General features: G+C 49.9%; 2 protein-coding genes across 2 annotated transcripts in view; both read left to right on the top strand.

The window, feature by feature from the left end:
- Positions 1-18,538, top strand: part of CNNM4 (cyclin and CBS domain divalent metal cation transport mediator 4) — a 41,523-nt gene extending 22,985 nt beyond the window's left edge. The window contains exons 2-7 of the mRNA XM_077749367.1: positions 6,762-6,905; positions 7,081-7,215; positions 9,586-9,755; positions 10,058-10,154; positions 15,430-15,611; positions 15,922-18,538. Coding sequence (XP_077605493.1) covers positions 6,762-6,905; positions 7,081-7,215; positions 9,586-9,755; positions 10,058-10,154; positions 15,430-15,611; positions 15,922-16,119 — 926 coding nt within the window. The 3' untranslated portion in view covers positions 16,120-18,538. The remainder of the gene's footprint in view (positions 1-6,761; positions 6,906-7,080; positions 7,216-9,585; positions 9,756-10,057; positions 10,155-15,429; positions 15,612-15,921) is intronic.
- The window catches only part of CNNM3 (cyclin and CBS domain divalent metal cation transport mediator 3), a 22,066-nt gene continuing 17,060 nt past the window's right edge, over positions 16,797-21,802 (top strand). Inside the window, exons 1-2 of the mRNA XM_077749193.1 lie at positions 16,797-16,884; positions 21,587-21,767. Of these exons, the coding sequence (XP_077605319.1) occupies positions 16,797-16,884; positions 21,587-21,767 (269 nt within the window). The remainder of the gene's footprint in view (positions 16,885-21,586; positions 21,768-21,802) is intronic.

Here is a 21,802-nt window from a genome sequence, read left to right as displayed (position 1 = left end):
ACAGTATATATATATATATATATAATATATATTTATTTATAAAATTTTTAAAAGTTTACTTATTTCCAGGGAGAGAGAGCATGCAAGCAGGGGAAGGGCAGAGAGAGGGAATCCCAAGTGGGCTCTGCATCGGAGCCTGATGGGGGGCTGGAACCCAGGAACCGTGAGATCATGATCTGAGCTGAAATCAAGAGTTGGTAACTTGAGAGGCGCCTGGGTGGCTCAGTCGGTTAAGTGTTTAACTTCAGCTCAGGTCATGATCTTGCGGTTTGTGGGTTCAAGCCCCGCGTCAGGCTCTGTGCTGACAGCTCAGAGCCTGGCGCCTGCTTCGGATTCTGTCTCCTCCATCTGCCCTTCCCCTGCTCACACTCTGTCTCTCAAAACTGAATAAACGTTAAAAAGAAAAAAAAAAGTCGGACACTTAGGACGCCAAACTGCTTAACTAACTGAACCACCCAGGCGCCCTAATATATTTTAATTTATATTAAAATGAAGAATCTCCTCAGTGTTAAGTTGCTTACTGATTAGACAACTTACTCCCAGCCCCTTCGCAGTCTGGCCCTCTCTGCTCAGGGAACTCATGGCAGCCTCTTTCTGTGTATAGCTCTCTTGTCCCCTGGTTGCTGAGGGGTGCCCACGTGGCGGGGTGTGCAAGGGTCTGTCTAGCGCTCCTCTGCTTCCTCCAGTATGTCTGCCCTGCCTGTCTCTTCTTGCTGGGAGGGGCTGCCCCTCCTGCTGGTTGAGATCCGCACTATTAATAGTCAGCTTAATCCTGCCCACCGCCTGGGCGGCCTGGGTGGAGGGTGGACAGAGGAGGGGGGTTCCCAGGAAATCAGAGTGCTCTGTCGCCTGCAAGTGCAGAGACCCATGGCCTGCGGCAGCATGTCTTCTGGCAGCCGGGCCAGTACCTCTCCTCAAGGGAGGGGCCCAAGAGCTCAGAGACTGTGCTGGGAGCCTGGGAGGGCAAGAAGTGGGGGACCTCGCTGGTCCCCCGGCAAGTGAAGATGCCCAGGACACCGTCGTGGGTGGTGGGAATCCCATGTCTGATCTGGAGCCTCTGGGTATTCCACACGGGAAAAGACAGCAGGAGCTGGTGAGTAGGGCCCTCTCAGGGCCCTGGTGGACTTTGAATCCCCGCACCTAGTAATGTGTTTTTCTTATGGTCTGTGAGAGATGATAAAGTTTTTTATGGGGGGAGGAGGATACAGCAGTTTGCTACACTGGGCAGTGCGGAAGGCAGAGGACTGGGCTTTCTGGGGCCCCTGCAGACCAACCTGTATGTATCCAGCAAAGCGTTTGGGGGGGTCTCCTGTGTTCCAGGCGTGAGGTGAGAGGGGATGGGCTAGCATTGCTGGTCGCCAGCTGACTGCACAGGCAGCTGTACCAGTGCTAGTGAAGGGAGAAGGGAGCGCCGGGGCCGGGCTGGGCAGTGAGTACTAATGGTCCCCAAGGTGGAGCCCCCTAGGGCTGAGTCAAGGGTGGTAAAGAGGAAGGGTTGGGGAGGGACTCTGGGCAGGTTCTGGGGCCCTCGCTCCTTGCCCCTGTTCCAGGTGAGAGAGGCCTCACTGTGGTTCTCTGACTGGGAGGACACCCGGCTGGACAAAGGTCAACGAAGGGCAGAGTGGGCAAGCTGACGGCCCAGGTGTGCAAGGTGCCTCCTTTCTCAAAGCCAGGTTGCCCCTTGCTAGCAGTGCTTGAATTTTTTAAAAAACAATTTTTTTAATGTTTATTTATTTTTGAAAAAGACAGAGCATGAGCGGGGGAGGGGCAGAGAGCGAAGGAGACACAGTCTGAAGCAGGCTCCAGGCTCTGAGCTGTCAGCACAGAGCCCAATGTGGGACTAGAACTCACGGAGCATGAGATCATGATCTGAGCCATCATGACCTGAGCCAAAGTCAGCCATCTACCCAACTGAGCCACCCAGGCATCCCTAGCAGTGCTTGAATTTAAAAGGAAGCCCCAGGCGCCCCAAGGTTGGGGGGGTCTTGGGGGGGTCGGGGAGCAGTAGGAGAGTATTTTTCAAAGTTACTTTAATGGATGTCTTTCTTTCTGATTATAAAATTAGCACTATTGACTGTGGAAATGTTGGATTTTTCTATTCAGAAAAGTATAAAAAAAGAAACCAATCTGAACCTCCTGTACTTTTAGGTTGAATAATATGAAATTGTCACTTTTCTTCATCAAAAACAGTCAGATATCAACAATTTCATTTGGATCAGCCAAATATGAGCATTTTTCTGTATTTCCTCAGTCTTTTTTCTTTGAAAGGACTACTGTGAAAACTGGGGGATTCTCAGCTTTTGGGGCAGATGTATTATTTAAATTTTCTTGTTTCATTTCTCACCCCAGCCACCCCCAAAATCCAATTATCCAGTTGAATGGACACTAATAATAAAATGAGGTAACTCATTAAAGTAAAAATTCTGTACCAGGTTTAAATTTCATAGAATGAGGATCATAAATATAAGTCCTAAGTTGGCCCTTTTATTTTAAAAGGTAAATTAAAAATGATTTTGAATTACGGAATCATAATTACTGAAGTTCAAAATAGTTCTTCTCCAGTCTCCATCCCTTCCCCCTTCCCACTGATTACATTTTTTCTCCTAAAGAGCATCCGCGTGAACTGAGTCATTCATTCCTCGATACCCATTCAACAGTACTGTGTGCTACTCACTGTTCTGAGTTTCAAGAACACAGACTAAAGCCCCTGCTATAACACAGCTCAAAATATAGCAGGAAAAGACGGGCCATAAATGATAGATTCAATGCATAAGCATTTATTTTAGGAGATTTAATGACTAGGGCTGGGGTGCTAGGGGAGGGGTCGTAGTTTCGGGGTCAGGCCTATGCAGTTTTCCCTGAGGCCTCACTGAGAAGGCCACTGTTGAACAAAGACCTGAAGTGGGGGCAGGCTACGCAGCTGTGTGGGGGAGGAGCAAAGCAGGCAGAGGGAGCAGCCCGTTGTGTTTGAGGAACAGCAAAGAGGCCCTGTGGCTGACCTGGGCAGGGGAGAGAGAGAGTGGTAGGGGACATGAGAGGGTCAGCACCAAGGGCTCTGTGGGGGGTGGGGCTTTTACTAGGAGTGAGGCAGAGCCACTGGAGGGACTTGTGCGACATGAGGTGACCTGACTTCCCCCATCCTGCTGCTGTGTGGAGAGCTGACCTGGGTCTGGGATGAAGCAGGGAGCTGACTAGAGGCTAGTCTAGCTCTCTGGGTGAGAAGGAGATGTGTGTTGCCCAGAATGAGACAGTAGCAGTGGAGGCCGCCAAAGGAGGCCAGATTCTAGGTGTCCATTGCATGTCGAGGTGACAGGATCCACTGGAAAGGCTGGATATAAAAGGGTAGAGAAATACAGCAGGCACGGTTTAGTCCCCCATGGCCTGATCTCCTGGATTGATGGACATGAGAAAGGCTGGGGGGAAGGGTGGCACTTTGGTTTTGGCCATGTGGAGGCATCCAGGAGGAGCTGCCTAGCTGTCAGCCAGAGTTGGGTTTATGAGTCTGGAAGATGCGGGAGTGGGCTGGGCTGGAAGTGTTTGAGACACCTTGACATACAGTTTGTATTTAAAGTCCCAAAGCAAGGGACCAGATCCAAGACTGAGTCTTGGGACGCTCCTCCGTAAAGAGGTCGGGGGAAGAAACAGCCCCTAAGGTCAGAGGAACACCAGGAAAGCTGTGTGCTAAAAGCCAAAGAGAGGAAGGATTTCCAGGAAGTGGGAGAGAGTGACCCCTGGTCAGAAGATGCAGCCTGAGCCACCCCATCACTGGAAGTCATTGGTGACTTTGGCAGGAGAGGTTCTCTAGCCAAGGAGGAGAATCTTCTGCTAAGACCATAAAAACAAAAACAAAACCTCTGGGCAGACAAATTAGAAAAAGACAAATGCAGCTCAAGGTCCCGTGGCTGGGCCAGCAGAGAGGGTAACTGGCTGTCCCCCAGCCCAGCACCTGGCCAGCCACACTCAGCACCAGTGCATCAGGCTCTCAGCGCTCCGAGCAGGGCTGCCCCGGCCTGTGTGCCTGCAAGTTACCTGTCTGCAGAGAGTGTCCGCACGCACCAGTGCCGCCACAAACAGAGGAGCCTCAGAGAGGAGGCCAGAGGGCTGAGAGTGGCCCCAAGATTGGGCTCAGGATTCAGCTCATTTCTTCTGCAGGAGGGATATTTCTCTCCTTTGGAGAAGCCACCAGCCTTTCCTCCTGCAGCCCAGTGCACCCGTGACCGTGCGTCCGGATTTGTCGTGAGCCTGTGGTTAATTTCAGGCTCAGTGGAGAGGAGAACATTGACTCAGGTTATTGAAGCCATGTCTCTTCTGTGCGGGGGCCCTGACTTCTGGGCTCTGAGCGAGGCGCTGCTAACTGAACCACATGCAAACACACCCCATTACCTGGGACTCAGTCTGGGTCCGTTTAGGCACAGAGAGCCCTTGCTCACCCCAGACCCTCACCAGTCTCCCTCCGTTCATTCCCCTTGATTTTGTTTTCCCCCTGACTCTTTCTCAATTAAAAATTAAAAAAAAAATCTAGAAGTAAAACCTGCCCATCAAGTAGAACAGTACCAGAAGGGTACAGAGTAAGGGATCATAGGCCCTCTCCCCCAAACTCCACATAACCCCAGAGGTAACCACTGTCACCTCTTCCATGCAGTTCAGGACAGTTCAACTCCCCCACCCAGAGCCAGCCCTGAGTTTCTTCATCGGCAGCCGGCACCACTGTTTGCTGATCCATCAGCAGTCCGTGTGGGGCTTCGTTCTGACAGTCCGTCTGTCCATCCAGCCTGCTGCCTTTTCCCCAGAGCGCTGGCGGCCCGTATTCAGTACTCCTGCTCCATTACTGTTGATTTAGGTTGTTTCTGGTTAGAGGTTGTTAACAGTGTTCCGTGTTTGCTTCTGTGTCTTTCTCCTTTGGGGAAAATTATAGTCAACTTCCTCCCAGTGGAATTTCTGAGTCCAAGGTTAGAGACCTTTGGTTTTGAGACATGGTGCCAAATTGGCTTCCTGAAATATGCCCATTTACCTGCCCACTAAACAGAGGACCTGTGAGGGCATGTTTGTCTCTCCCACCACTGGGCATTACCAGTCTTAGAGTGTGCCAGTCTGGAAGGTGGTAAAAGCTACTTTGCTTTAACTCTGGTTCCTGCCTAATGGCATAGTTTAGCTGGCTGCCCTGGACCACTCAGAACATTGTTTCTGTTTCTAGAAGGCACTCCTGGGTGGGCAGCCTCCAGCAGGCAGAGAGGCCTGAGGGCCAGACCCCAGAGTCCTGGCTCTGAGTGGCTGCTGCCTGCTGGAGCACCTTGGTGGGTCTCTTGACCTTGTTGGCTCATGTCTAGAGGTTTTTGTTTTTGTTTTTTAATTTTTTAATGTTTGTTTATTTTTGAGACAGACAGTGTGAGCAGGGGAGGGGAAAAGTGAGCTGGGGACAGAGGATCTGAAGCAAGCTCTGTGCTGCTAACAGCAGAGAGCCCGATGCAGGACTTGAACTCAGGAACAGTGAGATCATGACCTGAGCTGAAGCTGGATGCTTAACAAACTGAGCCACGCAGGCGCCCCTCATGTCTAGAGTTTTTAATCGAAGTCTAGTCATGGTTCCGCCTAGCAAAGTGCTGAAAGTTTCCTCACCACAACTCGTAGCTGGAAATGAGTGTATCCTAGTGACTGGCACGTGTGTGAGGGTTGCACAGAACAGTACTCCCCCCTTCATCACATGGGGTGTATGCTGATATCTTTTTCCTTTGTCCTATTTTTTAAACTGCTGCTCCTGAGAACTGGCACCTCTCTGGAGTTCTGAGGAGTGCATCCTGGGGTTGGGGGATTTTCAGTGGCCTTGGAAGACATCCTCTACAGAGAAGTCCTTAGAGTGGGGCCTAAGACTAGGTTGTGAAGGGGATGCTGCATTGGAGACCCTAGCTTGACCTCAGCTCTCCTGGGATTTTTAAGTTGCTCCAAACCTGTGTCCCCGTGTGGGGTACACAGTTCTGTTCAAACTGCAGTGTGGGCCAAGCCCTTGGCTGTCTCCCTCCTGTCAGTCAATCACTGGGGTGAGGGGCACGAAAACAGGGTAGACACCCAGAAGGAGGGCCTGGAAAGCCCTGCCACGCCGCAGAGTTTCTGTGAAGGGTCCCTCCTCCCCTCCCTCTGCCACCCAACTTTCTCTTGCTTTAGGTTGAAAGGGTGGCCTTTCTCTAATTATAGTACTTGCCTGTCCTAATTACAGCCTGGGCTAATTTGTTAATGGTTTGGGGAACTGAGAGCCTTTGCCTTGGGCAGTATCACAGCCCCTGGGTCCATGCCGGGGAGTTTGCCAAGGAGAGCAGGATGAAGTAATGTGAGTGCCCCGCGGGTCCCCGTGGGCAGCATGGGCCGTCCGAGGAGCCCCGTGTCCAGTTGGCACACACGTGTCTCTGACTGATAGCTCCACTGTCCATGGTTGTCAGTGTGGGTCTTTCCCCTCTCCAGGACCCTCAGGAGGTCCTGATACATGGTGCCAGGCAGGACCTTGCCATTTTCAGTCTACTGAAACAAAAGGTCTTAAATGCCTTGAGATTTAAAAAATACTTCTGGTTTTCCATTTCATAAAAGCAATATCTGTTTGCAGCAGAAACTTCAGGAAATAACGAAAAGGGGAAAAAAACCCACCCATGACCTCAGCCCAGTGACTCATGACCCCAGATGTGTTCATGTTTTGCTGGAGGAGTCTCATGACTGGTCCCTTAACTCTTGTCTGATTCATTGCTTGCATTGTCCTCTATGCCCCCCACCCCCAGGGAAGTCCCACCTGGCCATCGTGCAGAAGGTGAACAACGAGGGTGAAGGGGACCCCTTCTACGAGGTGCTGGGCCTGGTCACCCTGGAGGACGTCATTGAGGAGATCATCAAGTCTGAGATCCTGGACGAGTCGGATATGTATAGTGAGTTCCATCCTCTCCACAGGCCCGGAACCCCTTTTCTGTTCACACCCTGGGTGTCCCTAGGTGGGAAGGCCACAGTGCAGGGACATGGGAGGGCTGGCACCCTGAGACCCAGGAACTCGGTGTCTCACGCCAGCCAGGGACCTTGCCCTGATGCAGACACTGCCTCTTGCAGCTGACAACCGAAGCCGGAAACGAGTATCTGAGAAGAACAAACGTGACTTCTCAGCCTTTAAGGATGCTGACAATGAACTCAAGGTGAAAATTTCACCTCAGCTACTTCTGGCAGCTCATCGCTTCCTGGCCACGGGTAAGAGCAAGAGGAGGGCCTTCAGGTGTTGGTGGGATACAGTCATAGAGGGAGGATTCTGGGCCTCTGGCTACTTTCTTCTGTGGGACAAGGGCTGTGGCAGGTGAAATGTATGTGGAAAACATGATTACCTCTGGAAGAGGGCAAGGCGGCTTCCCTCCCTGGGGTGCTCCTTGTGATTTATTTTCTCTGTTGATGGGTTGCCATTGCAAACTTCTAGGACGCATCCAAGCTGGTTTTCAAATAACCACTGGGAGTACCTGAAGTGGGCCCTGGGGCTCCCTAGACCCATGGGTGCTGAGGAGGAGGAGGGAGAAAGAGGCCCTTCCACATACCATGGGCCCACAGCTCTTGTCTGGCTCATGCACTCCAAGGAGTCTCAATCCAGCTCTGTTCTTGTCCCCCCGTGCCCCCCCTCCCTCCCCCTGCATATGCTGGCTTGCAGGACTTAGCCTCTAGATCAATGACATTTTTCTTTTCTCACCCCTGATTCAAAGTCCCCTTCGGGACCTGGGCAATTGATTTGGAAAGCTCTTGCCTATTCCCTCCCTCCTCCCGAATCTGACTTCCTTCCTAACCCCCACTCGCTAAAGGATGTTAATTCTCTTTATTTTTCCTGCCAGGATATTGATGATAGTGCTAATAATAATAATGATGGTAATATTTATGAAGCACTGTCCATATGCCAAGAATGTGTCTAAGAGCTTGTTTTAAAAGTAATCTCTACATCCAATGTGGGGCTCTAACTTGCAACCCTGAGGTCAAGAGTCCCATGCTCCACTGACTGAGCCAGCCAGGAGCCCCAACGCTACAAAGTTTTGTTTTGCTTTGTTTTGTTTTGTTTAATTGTTATTATTAGTTTTTAGATATTTTTTTAACATTTTTTTAACGTTTATTTTTTATTTTTGAGAGACACAGCGAGATAGAGCATGAGCAGGGAAGGGGCAGAAAGAGAGGGAGACACAGAATCTGAAGCAGGCTCCAGGCTCTGAGCTGTCAGCACAGACCCCGATGTGGGGCTCGAGCCACNCGCGAGATCATGACCTAAGCGAAAGTCGGACGCTTAACCGACTAAGCCACCCAGGCGCCCCTAGATATCTTTTTTTTAATGTTTATCTATTTTGAGAGAGAGCAAGGTGTGTATATATGAGGAGCAGGGAAGGGGCAGAGAAAGAGTGAGGCAGAGACAGAGAATCCTAAGCAGGTTCCATGGTATCAGTGCAGAGCCTGACACAAGACTTGGACCCACGAACTGCAAGATCATGACTTGAGCCAAAGTCAAGAGTCAGATGCTCAGAGAAATACAAATCAAAACTACAATGAGATACCACCTCACACCTGTCAGAATGGCTCACATTAACAACTCAGGCAACAACAGATGTTGGCGAGGATGCAGAGAAAGAGGATCTCTTTCGCACTGCTGGTGGGAATGCAAACTGGTGCCGCCACTCTGGAAAACAGTATGGAGGCTACTCAAAACATTAAACATAAAACTACTCTATGATCCAGCAATTGAACTACTAGGTACTTATCCAAAGGATACAGGTGTGCTGTTTCGGAGGGGCACATGCACCCCAATGTTTATAACAGTACTGTTGACAATAGCCAAAGTATGGAAAGAGCCCAAATGTCCATTGACGGATGAATGGTTAAAGAAGATGTGGTGTGTATATATACATTGGAGTATTACTCAGCAATCAAAAAGAATGAAGTGCTGCCATTTGCAACTACATGGATGCAACTAGAGGATATTATGCTAAGTGAAATTAGTCAGAGAAAGACAAATATCATATGACTTCGCTCATATGTGGAATTTAAGATACAAAACAGATGAACATTGAGGAAGAAAACAGGGAAGGGGACAAAACACAAGAGACTCAAATATAGAGAACAAACTAAAGGTTGCTGGAGGGGTTGTGGGTGCGGAGACGGGCTAAATGGGCAAGAGACATTAAGGAAGACACTTGTTGGGATGAGTACTGGCCATTATACATAGGGGATGAATCACTGGATTCTACTCCTGAAATAGTTACATGGTAGCTAACTTAGATGTAAATTTTAAAAAAATTAATTAAGAAAGAAAAAGAATCAGATGCTCAGAATCAGATGCTGAGCCACCCAGGTGCCCCAACCCTATGAGGTTTTTAATCCTCACTTTATAGATGAGGAAACTGAGACACAGGTGAAGTAATTTGCCCTATTCTAGCCCAGGCAGGCAGGCCGACTGGAGTCTAACCAGTCTAGATCCAAGGGTGCTTCCTTCCCATGGAGGTACAGAACCAAGGGGAAGGGCCTGGGCAGGGAGGGGGCTGTGTTCCCCACGTTGCCTGGTCCAGACCCCCTGAGAAGTCCTCTTCTCTCTTCCTACAGAGGTTCCCCAGTTCAGCCCCTCTCTAATATCTGAGAAAATCCTGCTTCGGCTGCTCAAGTACCCAGACGTCATCCAGGAACTCAAGTTTGATGAGCACAACAAATACTACATCCGCCATTACCTGTACACCCGAAATAAGCCGGCCGACTACTTTATCCTCATCCTGCAGGTGAGTGGCCTGCTCCATACCTGCCCCCTGTGCTCACTCTCCCTTCCTTGTCTGCTGCGGTGGCTGGGGGACTCGGGGCCTTCCTGCCTGCGAAGCATCCAGCCTGCCCCTGAGTCTCTGCTCCCCCTTTGCCCATATCCTGAGAGGCCACTCTTGAGTCTCCAGGTCAGGGCACCTGAGCTCTTCAGGGCCCTGGAACTAGCTATTCCTCACCCTCTCTTCTCCCTCTTGCTTTGTCCTTTTTCTCTCAGTTGAGTTTTCCTTCTCAGTCTGTTTGTCTCCCTGACCCTCTGTTCTTCCAGGGCAAGGTGGAGGTGGAGGCCGGGAAGGAGAACATGAAGTTTGAGACAGGTGCCTTCTCCTACTATGGGACCATGGCCCTGTCCTCGCCCACCTCTGGTGAGTCTCCGGAGTGCATCTGTGCTTCTGTGCTGCCCTCCAGCATACCTGGGTTAGGGGGAGACTTAGACTGGCACCCCAGAACCTAGGGCAGTCCAGGTGGCTCACGGGAGAGGGAGGCCCGTGAGGGCCAGAGCTGCCAGAGCCTAGCAGAGGTGGTCCAGGAGAGGTGTGACTGGCTCCTTCGGACAGGATTCTGAGAGTAGGGAGAAGAGATGGGAAGGCAAGCTGAGCGAAGGCCTGCAGGGAACTGAGGGCGTGGCTTGAGATGCGAGACAAGCCTGCCAGAGTTGGGGAGGACCATGGGGAGTAAGGACATGTTGCGGAGCCCCAGAAAGTTGACAGCATTTGGTTGTGATAGGAAGCAGGAAGCCACTGATGGCTTTTGAGCAGGGTTAGGACGATAGCAGAATGGGCCAACCGGGCAAGCAGCCACAGCAGCGAGAAGGGTGAGTGGAGGCAGGTGGAGGGAGGCTACAGGCTTTTGCTTATGGAGACTGTGTTAAGGGAGTTGAAGTGGAGAGTGAGGGGGTCCAGGCCAGGGCCTGTTTGCTGGGCAGGTTGCAGATGGGCTTGACTTTTCAGGGGGCTTAGCTACTGCCTTTTGGTTAAGGGCTGGTTCTTTATTCTCTCTTTTTTTTTTTTAATGTTTGTTTCTTTCTTTTGAGAGAGAGAACAAGTGNTGGGCTTGACTTTTCAGGGGGCTTAGCTACTGCCTTTTGGTTAAGGGCTGGTTCTTTATTCTCTTTTTTTTTTTTTTTTAAATGTTTGTTTCTTTCTTTTGAGAGAGAGAACAAGTAGAGCAGGGGCAGAGAGAGAGGGACACAGAATCCCAAGCAGGCTCTGCATTGCCACTGCAGAGCCTGACGTGGGGCTCGAACTCACAAACTGTGAGATCCTGACCTGACCCAAAATCAAGAGTCGGATGCTTAATAGACTGAGCCACCCAGGCACCCTAAGGGCTGGTTCTGATGGGATAAAGGGACTTGGGACAAACAGAGGACTGGACATGTTCTCCAAAAGAGGTTGTGGGAAGTCCAGGGAAGGGCCACTCTGGCCACCCTGGTGCTTTCTGCTTCTCCAGTCCTGGGTGGCTCAGGCTCCCCTTGCCAGAGGGGCCTTGTGGCTGAAGTGGCACCCAGCAGGCAAGACCCAAGTCTTGCCAGATTGGCTCCTGACCAGTTATGTGACCCCTTTTAACCTCGAGAGGGGCCCCAGGTTGCTGCAGGCTGGAAAGTGAAAGTCTACTTTGTTGCTGCGGGACAGGCCACACATTTAGGTGTGTGTGCATCTCCTGGAGAGCTTCTGTGCTATGCCTGTTGCTGTCCTTTGACAAAGAGGACCCTGTGTAGAGGCCAAGGCAGCCACGTATATTGACACAGCTCAGCTTATCCACTGGCCTGACACAGCTCTGCCCCTCCACCGGCATGAGCGGGCTCCAGGAAGGAGGGAGTGAGGAGACAAGGTCCCAGAGCTGGGTTTTCGAGCAGGTGGCCCCTGCCTGGATGTGTTGGGCTTAAGGAGGACTTCTCTTCCCCTCTCAAGAGTACCTCTTCCCATCCAGTTGGCGGAAATCTTGTACCGAAGGGCACACAGTCATGGGACATTTCCTACAGGCGCTCTTTCTCTGCAGCAATGACTTAGAGGCCGTGGGTCAGTCCTGGGCTCTATCCTTTGACTTGGAGGCACTTAGTTCCCACTTGAAGTGGCCAAAAGGGAGAAGAGATGACTTTTGCGGGGCTCTAGCTTCACTATGGGAGCTTCTGTCCCTCTGTGAGCAGGGCTTGTTGGACTGCCCTAAGCCCTTCCCCATCATCAGAGCCATGTCCGCCTTTCCATTGTATCCCCTCTCTGCCCAAGGGAGCCTGGCCCCCAGCAGATCTTCTTCTCCATCCCGTATCTGTGGCTCCATGTTCTGCCTCCTCACCCTACCCATCGCTGACCTTTTCCTCTTTTGCTCCAGTGCCTTCAACCCAGGTCGGGTATCCGCCTGGCAAGCGGAACTCCCTGCTCTCCCGGCTCTCAGGTAACATGGCATGGCTGGAGAAGTTTGCACTGCCACCTGTCGCCTGAGCCCACACACCACAGCTCTATTAACCTCTCCCAGCAGGCACTGGGGCTCCCCACACTGCACCTCGGGCCATTCCACCCGTTCACACTTGTGGGCCAGCCTGATTTGCACTGGCTCTGCTTGGCCTAGGGCCCCATTACTGGGTGGCTTTGCCCTGGTCCTGGAAGAGCTTCCCCAAAGGTCCTTGAGTCCTTGAGAAGACGCACACACGCACACACGCACATACACACACGCATGCATGGACACAGATAGGGTGGGAAGGGAGGGTTGCTTCTGGCCAGGCCAGGTGAACCCCGCTGTTCAGCACCCCCCCGATCCAGGCCACTCACGAACACCAGGATGCCTTGTCATGTCATCGGCTTTCTCTAAAAAACTTTCCTCCTTTCTTCACAGGCTTTGCTCTTCCTTCTGTTGCTGCTGGTGTCTGCCTGCCAGGGGGAGGCAGCCGCCGGGCAGTTAGAAGTGCGGCCCTGGGCAGACTGCCCTGTTTGAATGCTGTCTCTGCAGTTACTAGCTAAATGATTCCACGAGCTGACTTACTCTAAGTCTTTGTTCCCTCTTGTGAAATGGGAACGATACATGTGCCCACTTCTTAGAATTGTCAGGAGCAGTGAGAGAATTGGTATGAAATGTTAGAGCTCAATTGTTATTTCTGGTTTTTTTCTCGATCACAACTAAAACATGCTATTCCAGTCAGAAAGTATTGAGGAAAAGGCCCAATGCCATATGCTGTTTCTGGCCTTTGCTGGGACACACTCCTGAGCCTTATCCCAAGATTGCTGGCCAGACTCAGTCAGTTCCCAGTCATTTATACGGAGGCAGCAGAGGGTGGCAGAAAGTGCTGGTGTCACCATCAGAATTCTGACCTGGCCTGGTGAGCCTAGAGGAGGTCAGGAGAATTCCAAGCGCCTTTGAGTTCCAGTCTCACTGTGTAACTTAAAGAAGCTCCTGAGGCCCTAACGGTCCTATCACCAGAGTCCGTCTTTTCTGATTTCATATTCGAACGGCTGGGTTTTTTTTCTCCTTCTCAGCTGTACCAAAGGACATTTTTCTTTTCATTGAGTCTCTTAAAAAAAAAAAAAAAAAAAAAGGTAAAAAGGTGATTTAGACAGCACTCATCATTTTTCAAATAGCCACTTTTTGGCTGTGATAGGAAGTAGGAAGCGGACAATGGCCTTTGAGTGGGTGATGAGTAATGACAACAGAATGGACCGTGCTGGCCCTCCTTGGCCAACATCTCAGCCCCTCTCTTCTCTCTTCTGCACCTGCGCTTGTATCCCGCCGGCCGGGAGTTTATGCATGCGCGGTTTAGATACTGATGTTTTTACCTCATATGGGAACAGAGATGCTTTTCCATAAGCTTTCTGGTTGGAGCCACCCAGTATTCCCCCAGGCACATGTGTCTCCATTTGTCATTCCACCCCCTATGCACATTCATTGGGGTCTAAATAACACCAGGATGTAAACCTCTTTATGGGAAAACTTTCTCTGTGTTTAAGATTATGTCCTCAGGATGTCCTTTCAGAATGAAATTACCAAGTCAAGATCTCTTAATTATTCTTTTACACATTTATAGTTCTGTTTTAATCATAAAAGCATAGCTTATTTAGAAAATTGAGTAAATAGAGAAAAGTCTTAAGAAAGTGAAGAAGTATCATAATTTAATTATTCAGAAGTGTTTCCTGTTTTGGTCTATTTCTTTTTGGGCTTCTGTTTTTAAAAGACCGTGTCACTAACTTGTGTTGTTTTAAAATTCAGTTTCTGGAGCGTTAATAAGCATTAGTAAAAGCATTCCATCATCCAAAAAAAACATTCCATCATCCAAATGATTAACATGAAATATTAGGTAGTATCTTTAGTGTTTGTGTTTCTTTTCTAGAACTTAATCAGAGATGTTAAGTTAGGATAAGTGATATGTATGCACACGATCCTCTCTAATGATTGTATACCACCCAATCATAGACTACCCAGATTCTATTTTCCTAGTTTTATGAATGAAGCTCAAAGCTAGAGTATTACTCAGTTCAATCTCACTTAGTTAAACTTGAATTGGTCATTCAGTCACCTGGATTCATTATGTTTGCTGTCTTCACTGAGCTCTTTGTAAGAATAGCTAATTTAGTCGTTAGTAACTTAGCGGTTAAGTAAATAAGCTTAGTACATTTCCTGTTTGTTTAAAAGAAGCCAGCATGCCTTCACAATTAACTTCTTTGTGCATTTCATTGTTTTCTAAGTGTTCTCAAAAATAAGAGCTAATGATATACAATATGGGTACAGTTCCTTCCTCATTTGTGGTTGAGTCATCCCCCTTTCCTGGTTACAGTCGTCTGGATGGAGGCCTGTGCTGCCCCTCGTCATGGGAAGGGGCGCCTCCACTGCTACCCCAGTCTTTGCCTCCAGGACCCTTCTTGGACCAGTCTGGTGAAAACCACCAGAGTGGGAGGCCTGGAGCTCTGGATGCACTAGGTTCGTGTGAGGGGAACCCCTGTCTGGGGCCAGCAGACACAAGTGGGCAGGACGGTTCCACACAGCACAGGTCATGTGCAGAACACATTTTTGACCTCTGAAAAGCATTTTAAGGGGCGCCTGGGTGGCTGAGTCAGTTAAGTGTCTGATTCTCGATCTCAGCTCAGGTCTTGATCTCAGGGTCATGAGTTCAGACCCCACACTGGGGCTCCACGCTGGGCATGAAGCACTTAAAAAACAAACAAACAAACCAAACAGCATTTTAAGATGTGAATAGGGCATGATGTCGTGAGGTGTGTGTGGATGCGCAGTGAGAGGGTACACACTATGTGTCTTTCTTTAAAGGACTTTTAAAAAGTGTGCAGTGTATGACACCTGTTACAAGCTGTTATGGAGACAAAGATGGCGACTTGTCTGCCATGGTGGGGTAATCACTGTGTTGCTCCTGATGGATTAGTTGTTGGGGAAATGAGGAGTGTGTAGCCAGAAACTTTCTGTGTCTTTGGTTTTTGTTTTTTGCTTTGGTAGGCTTTTTAATACCTATTGCACAACACTTCTAAACAAACTAACTCATTTGCTTTGATGAGGTCACATCTGCAGTTGGAGCTTCTGCTTGTCTTTAAGAACTGTTCCTATTCCTGGTGGGGTCCCGCTCCCGGATGTCCCTGGGACAGGTTAGCGAGAGGCTGTGAGGGGGCCCCGGAGGCTCCTGGCCTGACGACCTCTCTCTCCCCACAGACCACTCCCCATCCCACCCCACCGCCCTCAGTCGCTCAGCCTCTCTCAGTTACCCAGACCGCACGGATCTCGTGAGCACAGCTGCCTTGGCAGGCAGCAGCAACCAGTTTGGCAGCTCCGTCCTGGGCCAGTACATCTCTGACTTCAGCGTCCGGGCACTCATGGACCTCCAGTACATTAAGGTGAGCGCTTCCTGTGTCTCCGCCTGGGCAGCGCTGTCTTCCTCGTCTTCGTCCTGGGCATCTGGATGACTCTGCCCCAGCAATCAGCAACTTCTTTCTTTCACCCACCACACATGGCACAGAGGGCCCAGTCCCAAAATGTGTGTCCTCCTTATTCTCACTCTTTCCACAAGCTTCCAGAAACTCCAGCTAGTCACGTCCTCTCTTCTGGACTCCCAGCCCCAGCCCTGGCCAACCCTGTTCCCCCGCGTCGTGTAAGGTTTGCCTCTCAGTCCCGGCTCTCTGTGAACCTCATCCCTTCCTCCTGCAGATCACTCGGCAACAGTATCAGAACGGGCTGCTGGCCTCACGCATGGAGAACTGCCCTCAGTTTCCCCTGGATGGCTGCACCATCTGCCCGGAGAACTTGCTCGGGAAGGCTGAGCTGCCTGTGGTAGATGAGACCACGACTCTTCTCAATGAGCGCAACTCTTTGCTGCACAGAGCTTCCCATGAGAGTGCCATCTGACAGGAGGGCCCGGGGCCCCCCGCCAGCCCCGCGGGGGTCTCCCCAGTGGGCCCACATGAAGATAGGGAGCCTGTTAGGCCAGAAGGGGTGCAGATAGCCTGTCTAACTGAGCAGCCAGATGGCCTCCAGCATGTTGGGGCTCTGGCCTCTGACAGGGACCTCTGAATAGCTCTGAGGTAGTGGCTGCCCAGCCCTGGACTGGCAGGGCAGTGGGCCAGCTACCACGAGCAAGCCTATTTTTTACTGAGAGGATTTCTGAACTAGGCTCACCACTCCTCTTTTTAAATATTGTTTGGGGAAAGGAATAGGGAAGGGAAGACAGGGTTAAGGAACTTTATTTAAAGCAAATTTTTTCCCATAAAATCTTTAATTAAAAGGGGTAGGGTTTCTCACCCCAGGAAGCAATAGCCATAATCTGTTCCCAGCCATGACCTTCTGGCTTATGTCCCTGACTCAGGGAGCCCACTCTTCCTTCTCTGCCTCCTCTCCCTCCTCCTCCTCCTCCAGAGATGGGATCCCAGAGGTCCACTGGAGGGAGGTTTTCTCTTGGGAGGAAGATAGTTCCTTCCAGGAAGCAAAGAACCAAATAGCGCTGAGAACAACTGCCTGGACACATGCACTGAGGCCTGTCTGACGTCGCTGAGGCCGAGGAATTCTGGGTAACTGTGATGAGGGACATGGTACTCCCAGCTACAGAGAGGAGCATACCTCCTGTCAATCGCTGGATCCTGGAATTTCCTACAGTTCTGCTGATGGGCTCTTCTGGTGAGTTGGGTTAGGCTGAGGACTCTCACCCCTGTCTCCACTGGTTTGACTGAGTGTTAAGCAGGGTCTCAACACCTCTAAGATTGCTTACCCCTGCTCCCCAGGCCCTGCCCTTACTTTTGTCAAAGGTTTCCCCCTAGGTGGGAGAGCATCTGTCTACATTACGGGTGACTTGTCTGAGATACTCCTTTCCATTCCAGGAGGGAATCTGGTCATGGGCATGTGTTGTTAGCAATTGATCCATCCCCCTTCCCACCCCACAGTGTAAGTCAAGTGTCAGTCACTGACCTATGAAGCCCTTCTTTCCAGACTCCCTGCTTCTCATCTCAAAACCCCAATGTCTCTTGGGAATTGAGGACAACAGGACACATAGGAAGCCAACCTAAGGTTCTTCGTGCTCTTTCCTGTGTGGCTGAGGCTTACTCAACCCCTGTTCACACACGTACAAAACCCAAGAAAGGAAGTTTCTACCTAAAAGGCCCACAGCTGGCAGCCCTGTTGCCCCATCTTTGTAATCTTAGCCTGAGCTGTCATCCTGGCCTTGGCTGAAGCTAGTGGTACTGGATCCTGAGAGCTCCACCCGCACACGAAGTTCCACCCCAGCACCTTTTCCCTGGGGCTGGATTGGGCCCTGCTGCAGGGCTCCAGGCTTGCCGCTGTTGGGGAGGCCGTGGGACCAAGGTCCATGTTGGCCCTTTCATCGGGTGGAACAGTTGCCCGGGGCCCAAGATCAGGCGAGGGAGACTCTGCAGGCCTTCCACCTCAGTAGTATTTATTGACCCTTTCCTCAGCCAGTGACTTCTGTCACCCCAAGTACTCTGTTCTTCAGGCGCCTGGAGAACCCTAACTCTTGGGACCAGGAAATGTCTTGTACCAAGCATACTTACTTGCCTGGCCAGTTTAAAATCTTCCCCAGTCACAGAATTTAGTCCTAAAAGTCTGGAGAGAAGGTGGTAACACCCATGGGTTCTCAGGCATGAGAAAAAAAGACACTAGACCTTTATTCCCTGTTGGGGGAAACCCCTCAGTTTTCTACAGGAGCAGCTTGCTCTCTGAGTCCACACGGGAGCTTGCAAAGCTGTGTTCCTGAGAGACCTGAGTGCCAGGTGGAGCAGACCGTATTGGCCTGAACCAAGTGAGTGTGTGTGAAGTAAAAGGAGCAGGTGCACACACTTCCACAGCTACCTCTTTGCACACACAGTTACTACCAACAGATGGTCCCTCCTCCCCCTCCCTTTCCCCATTTATAATCACTTCTTGCAGAGGGTCATAATTATTTCCAAATATTACTGGTCCGATGACTTCCTCCTCCCAGTGCAATTTTTCACTTCCTATTCCAACCTCTGGTTCCTGGGCCGAGCCATACCCTGGAACTGGCCCATCCCTGCGTGTCTTCCTGTGTAAGGGAGACCTTCGCAAATGGCCTCCAAATGGGTAGGCAAGTCACAGCCACCATAGCAAGTAACTCCTATTTATTTTGCATAAGATTTTAATTTGTATATTTTTGTGATTTATTTTGGCATTGTTATGAGTTTGACTCTCGGGGAGTTTTGTTGTTATGACTCTTGTGTCTTTTGTCACAAGACAGTGATAATATTTGCTAAACAATATATGGAATTTATTTTTGATTGGTAATAAAAAATGAAACATGAAATCTTGGTGAGTCTGTCATTTGCCTCTTTGAGTCCTGTCAGTATTTGGTACCTGTCATAAAGACAGTGGCTGTGGTTGGCTATCACCTATGACAGGGCTAGGGGCAAGTATTCTGGGACAGTTTAACAGTGAAAAGGAAAGCAGAAATTTACAAAACATATGTAATCAAGGCTGTTGTCACAGGAGCTAGAGAGTGCCAGCTGCTGTCAGATGTGCAGGGCAGATGTGCTCAACTGCGACAATGAGGGATCTTGTAAAAATGCAGGTACTAGAGGGGGCAGACAGAATGGGCACATCGCCCCTTCTCCTTCCCCTGGGGGCTGAAGGGAAAGCTTTATCCAAAAGTATGACCATGTTGTTTTATAAGATGCAGTTGCCTTTTTGTCCTTGCTCATGAAGTTGGTGGAGTTCTCAAAGTTAGAGAGCTCATCCCCTGAAGAGCCCACCTGAGAATCACCTCACCGCATCCACTCTTGAGGTTCCTGCTGTGCAGACTTGTGAGGGGCCCATAGGTGCTGTGGCTGTGCTTTGTAATTGAGTGTGCTGAGGCCAGAGGCTCAAGCAAGCCAGGCTTAACAGAGCAGACAAATTGGGGGAGTATTTAAAGGGGAGAAAATAGGACATTCTAGATAAAGTAGCAGATGCAAAAGCTTGTGTATAGGTGGACATGAGAATAAATGTCATCTGACTGTATGTTCCACACGTGTTTAAGCCCCTGCTACATGCCAGGTGCCACCAACTCCTCAGTGAGTTTAGTGAGGAAGAGTCCTTGAGGGAGACAGTGACACCAGAACTTTCTGACTTCCTGTGTCCTACACATGGAACTCTTCTCCCAGGTCTTTGTGAGGCTCACCCCCTCCCTTCATCTAAGTTTCGGTTCAAATGTTACCTCCTTGGAGAAGACTTCCCTGGTCACCCCATCTAAAATAGCATGGTGCCCATCCCTCTGTCCATTTCCTTATCTCGCTTTGTTTTGCTCCATAGCATTTACTGCCAAATAGTAAAATGAGGATTTGTGTATTGTCTGTTGTTCCCACACTAGAACCTAAGTTCCAGGAGGGCAGGGCCTTTCTCAATCCCACAGAGTACCAGCACTAGAATAGTACCTGGTACACTGCAGGCACTCAATGCAGGAAATACTTGTTGAATGAATGAATGAATGAATGGGTCTTACAAGAAGGTAAGTACTGGATGCTACTGGGGAAGAGCACAAAGCTCCCATAAACTTGACCCAACCTAGTCAAGAGATGGTCAAGGAAGACGGGCTGGAGTTAAATGACACTTGCAGACTTGAGAAATAAGCAAGGATTTGTGAAGTCACAATAGTTACGAGTTTGCAACTCAAGAGTAAGTATTTAGATGAAACATGGAAATGTTTTGAACCAAATGAGCAGTAAGGAAACTGGCCCAGGAAGGATCCATGAGGGACCTGAAAGTCAAGTGGCAGTGTGTCTCCACTGATGCAGTGACTACCCAAGGGGTGGGGGTAAAGAATAGTGCAGAACCAACAGAGAAAGAAGCTGGCGAAGCACTTGTGGTCTCTATTGTTAACAGAAAATCACTCCTTCAGCAGCTTTGCTCTACTGCGTCCTTTTCGTCTTTGGGTATCCACAGTTTAAGGGAACGTTTGTGTTTTGCAAGTGCAATCCAATTGTCCTACCCAAAGGTTCTCTCCAGAAAATGGATTATACGTTGTTTTCCAAGGGAACCTGAGACCAAATCCATAGGGAGTTTTTTCTGTCTTTCCTCTGGGACTGTTCTTTGCTAGTTAACTTTTCACATTACTTTCATTTTAAGCATGCCATCCATTCTATTTCAATGTCAGCATTTTCTCTGGACTTGGAGACAGAAGTGCGAAGTAAAGGGGCTGAATCTATTTTTTCTTCAGAGGATGCATGCTGATCCAGTGGAAAGGCTCAGTAGGTGTTATTACTGCTTCTGCTGGTGGCTTACTCTGTAATCTGCAAGTGAGGCCTATAGCACCATCTGGATAATACAAACTGGAAACATGGAGACCACAGTTGGCATAGTCACAGCACTAAGTTTTTATGATGTTGAAGACATTATTACCATCCTTTGAAGAGTTTTTCACAAAGTGTTTTTTTCTTTTGGTCTTTCACCATGGATTTGCTCTTTATTGCACACATTTAAGGCACACATGCCTTCCACACATTTTCCTTAACTGTGGCCACAGTACATTATTTTCATGACCTCAAATGTGTTTTTGTAGAATCCTTACAAAAATTTTAAATGACATTCACCCTTTTCAAAGTGTACTTTTATCACTAGGAAATTTGAAAATACATAAAAATGTAAAGAAAACACAAAACACAATCTGGACACCTGTGTTCCCAGTTTATTTCCTTCCAATCACAAAGATCATACATAATGGGTGAAAGACATTCCATACTGTCAATGAACCATTCTGTCTTCTAAACTCTCTTCTTGAATAGTTCTTGTTGGCCCTGAGTAAATATTTTCCCGAGGATTATCTGCTAGAACTGAAGTGACCAGATAACAATACTTTCCGACAGAGCTGCCCTCTGCTAGCGTGGCTGGGACGGTGACCAGGATATTAGGCAGGTGGCGTTGGAATCCAGCATCCATGCTAAGTCATGTTTCACTTTTCTCCTGTAAAAGCAGCTCTGAGAATCCAAAGAGGTAGTGATTTCGTTTGTTAAATAATTACCATCGTTCTCCCTGGCAGGAACCAAGTTCCTTGAAGGCAAAGGGCTGTCTCACGTTGCCAGACCTATAGCACAGTCGGGAGCAATCAACAAACATTTTCAAGAAACTTGAGCTTCCCAAGGTCCAGTCTTCTGTCGGCTCTCCTGGCTCCTAGGTCAGTGGTTCACGGGGCCCTTTGCTAAGAAACGGCACATCCGCCAAATACTGAACTCTCTGCCTGCAAGCCGCTCCGCTCCGCGCCCCGAGTCATGGACTTCCCAAAGCACAAGCCCGGCCTCCGGGCGCGCAAGCACAGCTTGTAGGAACCAGACTCCCAGATCGCCATTCCGCGCCTCCTGGCGCTGGCCACCTCTCGCCCTAGGAGTCACGGCTGAGCCCCGCGGGGCCGAGAGCCCCACGCCCCCGGCCCGCCCCGCGATCGCGCCGCCGCTTGTTTACTCCCCGGCGCAGCCTAGTCCGACCCTGGGGCCCGCCCTCGCCCGCCGCCTATTGGCGGAGGAGGCGCCGAGGCTAGCGACGATTGGTCCGGGGGAGGCGGAGGGGTAGGCTGCGCGGGAGGCCGAGAGGGGGCAGCAGG

This window comes from Crocuta crocuta, unplaced genomic scaffold, assembly GCF_008692635.1.
Source record: "Crocuta crocuta isolate KB4526 unplaced genomic scaffold, BGI_CrCroc_1.0 scaffold118, whole genome shotgun sequence".
Taxonomy (NCBI): domain Eukaryota; kingdom Metazoa; phylum Chordata; class Mammalia; order Carnivora; family Hyaenidae; genus Crocuta; species Crocuta crocuta.
The sequence above is the reverse complement of the archived record's forward strand: the minus strand, read 5'-3'. Positions and strand labels throughout refer to the sequence as shown.